The sequence below is a fragment of the Bubalus bubalis genome, chromosome 24, assembly GCF_019923935.1.
Source record: "Bubalus bubalis isolate 160015118507 breed Murrah chromosome 24, NDDB_SH_1, whole genome shotgun sequence".
Lineage (NCBI taxonomy): Eukaryota > Metazoa > Chordata > Mammalia > Artiodactyla > Bovidae > Bubalus > Bubalus bubalis.
This window is the reverse complement of record NC_059180.1, coordinates 14,343,976-14,353,235: the sequence shown is the minus strand read 5'-3', so window position 1 is coordinate 14,353,235 and position 9,260 is coordinate 14,343,976. Positions and strand designations below refer to the sequence as shown.

Here is a 9,260-nt window from a genome sequence, read left to right as displayed (position 1 = left end):
CAAATTGGTAAGAGGCAACAGACCAGATGTTCTATAAAAGTGGAATGGAGATTTGATCCTGGGGTATGTTTGTAACTTTAGGAGAAGGGTGGTAAGGGTTTGGGCCCAAACGGCCTGCAGGGCTTAACTCCCAAAGTGGCAAACATTATCCCTGGAAGTCCAGTTGCCTTTGAAGGGATGCCAACAGATGGACTTCTAGCAGGCACTGTGTGCCTTTCACCTGCCTTGCCGGGTTCACTGAGAGATTCTGGTGCTGCACATGTTGTAGGAAATGCTCTTTGGCCCAATAGCCCACCGATTGGAAGATGAAGGCCTGAATATCTAGAGGGACTGGATATTATACAGTATTTCCCTCCCAAGAGCCAGCTATTTTCTGGTTGTCCCTCCAGAAGACTGTAGAGGCAATATTGTGGGCCTGGAAGGGGATCAGGAAAAGAGCATGAAACAGGAGGGAAGGGGGCAGGGCACAACTTTTGAAAGAATGACATAGTGCAAGGGCATAACATAAACTGATTAAAATGAGAAGTCAAATTGAACTAAACCTTAATCCCCAATCTGTAAGCTAAATGACACACCCAGAGGTGGCAGGACAGCTCCAAGACACCATCAGAAGAAGAGTGGGTGGTTCCCCAATGGTTGGGATGATCCTCCCACTCATTAGCATATGAATTCACCCAGCTCCCAAAACCTAGCCCAACCACATTGCATGGCCTAAGCCCTTGCACACTGCAATGGCCCACACCCTGCAGGGTGTACTTCTCTCTGAATCCTAACAAATCCACCTCTTACCTACTGCTGTGTCTCTAACTGAATTTTTGCAATCAGTCATCAGAGCCTGAGCTTCATTAGGTCCTGAAGCCAGGCATCATGGGTTTTGGCTGGGCTTCCTCCAAGGAAAAATGAAATCTTAAAGCTTTGTATAGATTAAAAAAATAAATCCTTGTGCTCCACCCCCTAAATTCAAATCACCTCCCCAGTAGACCAGTTCTAGAGCATCTATCTGTAGAATTCTCATTTAAAAATAGGAAAGAATATTGTATCTGAAATAAAACTTTTATATTTCAGTATATACATTGCCCATATTTGATTATTGGGTTAGATCAGAATAGTAGAATAATTTGTTTCCCTTTGTAAAATAGTTATGTATTATTAGCTGCAATTTTATATCAGTATTATGAAGAGCACCCTTCAGCATTCAAGTGTTGGGTTGCCATCATGTAAAATGCTAACTAAAGAAAGGCTGCTTATTATTTCAGTCTCATCGCTACTTCCTGGACAACCTGATATTTCCCGGAGATTACCCAACCTCCCTTTTAGGTTAGGCAAAACCTTGTTTGATACGTAAGTGCTCAGCTCCCAGCTGGAATGGGGTGGTTGCATCTAGCTTATTAGAATTAATATGAATCACTGAGTTGGAAGAGATCTGACATTATTCCTTTATGCAAAATCATAATGAAATACTTCAAAGTTTGTGTAAGTTTGCATTAAAATGTTAAAAGGATCAATGTCCTGAGCAGTATTTATAGTTACTTTTAAAATGTTGAACAGTGCATGTGTGCCTGTTCTTTTTGTTTGGTTGGGTTTTTGTGCCAGTTGTTTTTAAAAAATCAAAATATTGAAGAAATGCATTTACAGACAAGTTAGACAGCAATTATTTTTGTTGCAAAAGGATTCCTACATTTTAAAAAATATATGCTGAGATTCTTTTAGATGCTTAATATATTTTCCGACAATTTGATTTTTAGATATAATTGATTTGAACTCAGTTTTCTAATGGAGAAGGCAATGGCACCCCACTCCAGTACTCTTGCCTGGAAAATCCCATGGACGGAAGAGCCTGGTAGGCTGCAGTCCATGGGGTCGTGAAGAGTCAGACACGACTGAGCGACTGCACTTTCACTTTTCACTTTCATGCATTGGAGAAGGAAATGGCAACCCACTCCAGTGTTCTTGTCTGAAGAATCCCAGGGACAGGGGAGCCTGGTGGGCTGCCGTCTCGGGTTGCACAGAGTTGGACATGACTGAAGCGACTTAGCAGAAGCAGCAGCAGCAGCAAGTCCCGGGAGAGAGGAGCTGAAGGACAGGAGGAAAAAGCAGTGGGAAAAAACGTCCCAAGGACTCCCCTTCATTAGTTCAGTTCAGTTCAGTTCAGTCTCTCAGTCATGTCCGACTCTTTGTGACCCCATGGACTGCAGCATGCAAGGCCTCCCTGTTCATCATGAACTCCCAGAGTCCACCCAAATTCATGTCCATTGAGTCAGTGATGCCATCCAACCATCTCATCCTCTGTCATCCCCTTCTCCTCTTGCCTTCAATCTCTCCCAGCATCAGGGCCTTTTAAAATGAGTCAGCTCTTCCCATCAGGTGGCCAAAGTACTGGAATTTCAGCTCCAACATTAGTCCTTCCAATGAACACTCGGGACTGATCCCCTTTAGGATGGATTGGTTTTATCTCCTTGCAGTCCAAGGGACTCTAAAGAGTCTTCTCTAACACCACAGTTCAAAAACATCAATTCTTTGGTGCTTAGCTTTCTTTGCCATGATCTTAGTTTTCTGAATGTTGAGCTTTAAGCCAACTTTTTCACTCTCCTCTTTCACTTTCATCAAGAGGCTTTTGAGTTCCTCTTCACTTTCTGCCATAAGGGTGGTGTCATCTGCATATCTGGGGTTATTGATATTTCTCCCGGCATCTTGATTCCAGCTTGTGCTTCTTCCAGCCCAGCATTTCTCATGATGTACTCTGCATAGAAGTTAAATAAGCAGGGTGACAATATACAGCCTTGATGTACTCCTTTTCCTATTTGGAACCAGTCTGTTGTTCCATGTCCAGTTCTAACTGTTGCTTCCTGACCTGCATATAGGTTTCTCAAGAGGAAGGTCAGGTGGTCTGGTATTCCCATCTCTTTCAGAATTTTCCACACTTTATTGTGATCCACACAGTCAAAGGCTTTGGCATAGTCAATAAAGCAAAAATATATGTTTTTCTGGAACTCTCTTGCTTTTTCGATGATCAGGTGGATGTTGGCAATTTGATCTCTGGTTCCTCTGCCTTTTCTAAACCCAGCTTGAACATCTGGAAGTTCACGGTTCACATATTGCTGAAGCCTGGCTTGGTGAATTTTGAGCATTACTTTACTAGTGTGTGAGATGAGTGCAATTGTGTGGTAGTTTGAGCATTCTTTGGCTTTGCCTTTCGTTGGGATTGGAATGAAAACTGACCTTTTCCTGTTTTTTCAGTCTTTGCCGCTCAGCCCTCATCACAGGAAGAAAGGGGCGGGGGATCCGGGCACGTTCCCCTCTCACGGTTTCCTCCGAAAGCGGCCCGGCTCCCCGGCCAGCCTTCCTCCCGGTGGCAGTCAGTTGATCATCTTCCTCTTAGTCAGGGTCTCATTTCTGGATATCCTTCTTGCCCCAGGCTGGCTGTGGCCCTGGGCACACCCCTTTCCATGGAAACTCCGGTGCCCCCTGCCCTGAGAAAGAACTTCTGCTCCCACCAGACCTGGGACACAAAGCATCCTTGCTGTTGGTGTCATCAGAAAGTTATCCATTCATTCAGTCAGTATTTACTGGGTCCTCACTGTGTGGCAGGCCGTGGGCCAGCCACTGGGCGTACAGCTGTGAGGGGCAGGGAATCCCGCTTCCTCCGAGCTCCCGTGTCCCATCTGTGTCTTCAGGAAGCTCTTCCCCAAGCTGCTTCCAGACTCACTGAGCTATCTGTCCGCTCCTGCCTTGCCTTCTCCCTGAGGTGTTCAGGGTCAAGAGGTTCAGTGGGTTCCTTGTGGGACTCAGGTTCTGCCAGGATGTCCAGAGGTTGTATCTCATGGGCCCTGGCCCCCAGAGGCCTTCCCTGACCCCAAGATAGCTCCCTGCCCCTCTCCACACACTCTACACAGAGCTGCTCACTGACAGCAGAGGCCGTGTTCAGTGTTCTATTCCCAGCGCCTAGAAGGCCATGTGGGTGTTCCCTGTGCACCCTTGAGTGAGTGAGTGAGTGACTGGGTCTGCTTCATGGAGTCATAAAAATTAAATGAGTCCATAAAAGACATTGGTGAGTTGCTGGTAGGGTGGTCTGGAATCTGGGAGGGTCTGGGAGACGTCTTTTTTTTTTTTTTTTTTAATATTTTAACGTTATTTGGCTGCATCCAGTCTTTGTTGTGCTGCTTGGGCTTAATTGCCCTGCAGCATGTGGAATCTTCTCAGACCAGGGATTGAACCTGTGTCCCCTGCATTGCAAAGTGGATTCCCTACCTCTGGGCCACCAGGAAAGGCCCTGGGTAGAAGTCATTTTTGTCCAGCTTTGTCCTGCAGGAGGAATTGCTGGGGGACCTGGCCCCTTAGTTTCCCAGGTGATCTGGACCTGATTCCCACCCTTGTCTCCTCAGTCGGGCCCTACCCTGGACTTGCTGGTGCCCTCCAGCTTCAACAACGTGGGCCAGGATGGGCAGCTGCGGAGTTTTGTCGGCTGGGTGTGGTATGATCAGGAGATCACCCTGCCCCAGTGGTGGACCGAAGACCTGGGCACGAGAGTGGTTCTGAGGATCGGCAGCGCCCACTACTATGCCATTGTGGTCAGTGCAGCGGGCGGCAGGCAGAGCGGGTGGCCAGGCGTGGGGCGGGGTGGGGGATGGGCTGTCCTGGGGTGCCTGCTCCCAGCCGTCACCTGACAGCCTGCTTCTGGGGTACATGTAGGGGCGGGGGCACATTTAAGGCCCCACACTGGGGAGTGTGCCCTGGGTGGCGGACAGTGGTCCCTTCTATTCCCCTGCAGCCCCATTCTTCCACTCCCGAGGTCAGTGGCAACTGGCAGAACCCTCAGCCCGCCACACTCTGCCCGCTTCCCTCATCCTGCACTTGTGTGTGAGGGTGTGCTGGAAATGGCCAGGCCTCCCGCTTGTCTCCCTGTATCTGCAGTGGGTGAATGTGTTCCACGTGGTAGAGCACAAGGGGAGCCATCTCCCCTTCAAGGCTGACATCAGCAAGCTGGTCCAGAGCGGGCCCCTGTCCTCCTGCCGCATCACCATCGCCGTCAACAACACGCTGTCCCCCCACACCCTGCCGCCTGGGACCATCCTCTACAAGACGGACCCCTCCATGTGAGCAGCACCTTGCCCAGCCCCTGTCCCCGCCCCCATCCCCACCCTGCCCAGACGTCTTCCCACCAGGGGACAGGGTGGCTTCAGCAGAGGTGAGGCCCTGGCTCTTGGAGGCCAAGGAGACATGTGAGTTGAGATCGAAGGATTCTGGAGAAGGCCACTGTCCCCTTGCTCCATCCTAGGTACCCCAAGGGTTACTTTGTCCAGAACACAAAGTTTGACTTCTTCAACTACGCGGGACTGCATCGGTCCGTGCTCCTCTACACCACGCCTACCACCTACATCGATGACATTACCGTCACCACCGACGTGGACCAAGACATTGGTGAGGCTCCTGCCAGGATCTGCCCTCAGCCAGGCCCAGAGTGGCTTGGTTCCCTGTTTGGAAAGATCTCCTTGGAGATGGGCTCTCCCATCCACCTCCTCAAGGTGCTCTCACCTGTAGGAGATGTGATCCCAGGATGTGACCACAGGTCACATCCCACCCTGACTTCTCTCTCATCTGATCTCTTGTCTCCTGTAGGGTGGGTGAATTACAGGATTGTCGTCCAGGGCAGTGACCACTTCCAACTGGATGTGTGTCTTCTGGATGAGGAAGGCAAAGTCGTGGCCAAAGGGGCAGGGGCCCAGGGCCAGCTGCAGGTGCCCAGTGCCCACCTCTGGTGGCCGTACCTGATGCATGAGCACCCTGCCTACCTGTACTTGTTGGAGGTAATAGTGGTGAGAATTGGGCTGGGGGAGGCTGTTTGCCCCCGTCCAGCAGCCCTAGCTTCAGCAGACCTGGTCCCCTCAGCTTCCTGGTCCATTGGATTGAAGAGTCCCCAGCCTGATTTTTTCAGCCATTGGTGGGGAGGCCGAGTTGGAAGAGGAGGCCCCGTGGCAGTGAGGGCGAAAGTTTCTTCTTGTTCACGGCAGATGTAATTTCTGCATCTCTCCACCTGCAGACCCAGAGGTGGGCCGTGGTGACTTGCCAGGGGCTGTCCTGCGAAGCTGAGGCTCCATGGGGCTCAGGCCGGTCAGGCTGCCTCACGCCCAGTGCTCGATTTCGCAGGTGAACTTGATGGCGCAGATGGCCGTGGGGCCCGTGTCTGACTTCTACACCCTCCCGGTGGGGATCCGCACCGTGGCCGTCCCTGAGAACCAGTTCCTCATCAATGGGAAGCCGTTCTATTTCCGAGGGGTCAACAAGCATGAGGATTCAGACGTGAGTAGGGGCTCCTGGGTCCCTGTTTCTCGCCATCCCCTTCCCTGTGGCCCCTGGAGTGGCTGAGGGCGGCTCAGAGCAAACCGCCCCAAACCACTGCCTGTGCTTGGCCTGGATAGCGGGCTGATAGGGTGCCTCCAGCTCTTGGCGGAAACGTGTCTGGGATGGGGTCGAGGGCAGTGGCTCACCCATCTCTGCTGTCCTCCAGATCCGAGGGAAGGGCTTTGACTGGGCGCTGCTGGTGAAGGACTTCAACCTGCTTCGCTGGCTGGGTGCCAACGCCTTCTGCACCAGCCATTACCCCTACGCAGAGGAGGTGCTGCAGCTCTGTGACCGCTACGGGATCGTAGTCATTGACGAGAGCCCTGGCGTGGGCATCGTGCTGGTGTGAGTGCCTGCTGTCTGCACTGCGCGGCTCCCCCAGCTCGGCAGCCTGTGTGTGCATGCTGTCACTCAGCCGTGTCTGACTCTGGGACCCCATGGACTGTAGCCCAGCAGGCTCCTCTGCCTATGGGATTCTCCAGGCCAGAATACGAGAGTGGGTTGCCATTTCCTTCTTCAGGAAATCTTCCCGACCCATGGATCGAATTTGCGTTTCCTATGTTGGGATGCTGGTTGTTTACCACTGCGTCATCAGGGAAGCCCAGGGTTTCTACAAGAGGGAAAGAAATTTAGACTGACCTGCTCCCTTTCCTCCCTTGGCCCGCAGTGAGAGCTTCAGCAACGTGTCTCTGCAGCACCACCTGGAGGTGATGGAGGAAATGATCCGCAGGGACAAGAATCACCCGGCCGTTGTAATGTGGTCCTTGGCCAATGAGCCCGCTTCCTTCCTGAAACCGGCTGGTTACTACTTCAAGTGAGTGCTCCTGCCTTGCCTGGGCCGGGTCCCGGGTGAGACCGCAGCCTGCTGGCCCAGCTCAGCCTTGGCTGGCAGCCACGGGAGAGTGGCGGTGGGCCCTGCGGTGGGTGTGGGCTGCTTCCAGCCCAGGGGCATCCGTCCCTGGTCAATTCAGGGGACAAGGTACCCACCCACCCAGATTATGATTTCAGCCAAGTGTCTCCTTGACACACCTGAAATGAAATGCAGAGTTACCTACCTATTTATACATAAAACTTCAAATTAAAGAAAAAAGATAGTGACGTGGCCTGACTGACATAAGGAAGAGACATTTGTCAAAGAATACATAAATGTGTGAGCCTGACTCTCCAGAAGGGCCACTGAAGGACTCAGGCGCTTGCACCTTCTGGGAAACTCCATGGAAACACAGCTACAGAAGCTGGAAAGCATAGCGGGCGACTCTGGTGCCGCGAGCAGCATTTCCCTCTGTTCTGCTCTTTTCTGAGGCACTGAGCCACGGCCGACAGAGCTCCAGTCAAAACCAAGCCCTGCTGTTATTGTTTAGTCGCTAAGTCGTGTCCGACTCTTTGCGACCTCATGGACTGTAGCCCACCAGGCTCCTCTGTCCTTGGATTTCCCAGGCTGAATACTGGAGTGGGTTGCCATTTCCTTCTCCAGGGGATCTTCCTGACCCAGGGATCAAGCCCGTGTCTTCCACTTGGCAGGTGGGTTCTTTATCACTAAGCCACCTGTGTCTTCCCTTGATATTTATGCTGTCTCCATTCCTGGGAAATTTAGTACATGTTAGAACTGCACAAAACCACTTTGCAATGCTTTTGAGTTCACCTGTAAAGGGCTTTAAGCTTTATAAAGCTGACTTACCTAGGCATGTAATTATAAACAGATTTTCAAAGACGGGCATATTCTGACTATTCTAAAGTTACGTTATTAGACGGGACCAGGTCACCTGAAGTTCATTGTCCGTTCACTGCATACCAGTAACTTCCCCCAACCCCCAGGCATTGTCCTGGGCAGAAACCTCACATAGGGGCCATCTCCCCACAGTGGGCCAGCCTCCTGGTGTGTTCCTTGGTTCCTTCTCTTTCTTACCATCCTGCAGTTGTAGCGTAGCTGGGTGTGGGGAATTATTTCACTTACTGCGGAGGCAGCAGAGGCCATGGAAATACTCCCTAGGAGACACTGCCTGCATCCCCCTGTCCTGGATGGAGGCTCTGAGTAGTGGACCTTCCTGGGCAAAGACGAGCTCTGGACACACAGCTGGAGCTCGGGTTGGGCAAAAAGCTCGTTTGGGTTTTTTCATAACATTATTCAAAAACTCGAATGAACTTTCTGGCCAGGCCAATACATGCCTATTTAAGTCTCTAGTGAATGCCCAGTGCACAGCTTGCCTCCCAGGACACGCTCCCTAGTGATGTGTTACATTAATACTCATCCTAACCTGCAGAACATCCTAGTTTTGTCGGGGATGAGGAAACTTGCTTTCGGCAGCGCCCAGCTCAAAGATCTCAGCTGTGCCTCTCCTCTCTTGAGGATGGCCCCCTTTGGGGGATGGCCGGGGGTTCTAAGATCTAGGGAGGAAGGAAGAGAGAATGATGTCAGGGAACATGATGTCTTGAGGAGCACGTTTGCTTACCTGAAGTGCCCTAGAAGGCAGGGAGGAGAGCCCTGTCTTGGGGGTGTTCTGTCTGGGAAGATGGGAAGGAGAGGATTCAGGAGGGGAACCTGAGGCCCTCCCCAGACTGACGGCACCGTGTCTTCTGCCCTCCGTGGACAGGACGCTGATTGCCCACACTAAAGCCTTGGACCCCTCCCGGCCCGTGACCTTTGTGACCAACACCAACTATGAAGCAGACCTGGGGGTGAGCCTGGGGGTCTCTGCACATCTTCCTTCTGCCTGTCCTCTTGTCCTGCCCTGATGCTTGCTGAGATGACCTGTGGGAGGGACCACGAGCAGCCAGTCTGACCATTTACATAGATGGTCTTTGGGTTAAAAAGAACTGCCAGGGAGTGATTTGCCAGGCAGTGTAGCTTCTTGACGCTAAGGAGGTCAGGCATAGGGAGGTCGAATTCCTTCTCAGTTGATTCTCAATTCACTGGTTTCTCT

The 9,260-nt window shown here is 51.6% G+C and overlaps 1 protein-coding gene across 3 annotated transcripts in view; it reads left to right on the top strand.

The window, feature by feature from the left end:
* Window positions 1-4,707: 4,707 nt before the first annotated feature.
* The window catches only part of LOC102398755 (beta-glucuronidase), a 26,237-nt gene continuing 21,684 nt past the window's right edge, over window positions 4,708-9,260 (top strand). For 2 of the 3 annotated variants that reach the window (XM_045164321.1, XM_044936332.2), the window contains exons 1-7: window positions 4,915-5,093; window positions 5,276-5,418; window positions 5,617-5,804; window positions 6,145-6,297; window positions 6,506-6,684; window positions 7,007-7,153; window positions 8,931-9,015. In XM_045164321.1, coding sequence (XP_045020256.1) covers window positions 5,092-5,093; window positions 5,276-5,418; window positions 5,617-5,804; window positions 6,145-6,297; window positions 6,506-6,684; window positions 7,007-7,153; window positions 8,931-9,015 — 897 coding nt within the window. In that variant the 5' untranslated portion in view covers window positions 4,915-5,091. Of the gene's footprint in view, window positions 5,094-5,275; window positions 5,419-5,616; window positions 5,805-6,144; window positions 6,298-6,505; window positions 6,685-7,006; window positions 7,154-8,930; window positions 9,016-9,260 lie in introns of all 3 variants that reach the window. The other variant, XM_045164322.1, reaches the window with a different exon arrangement.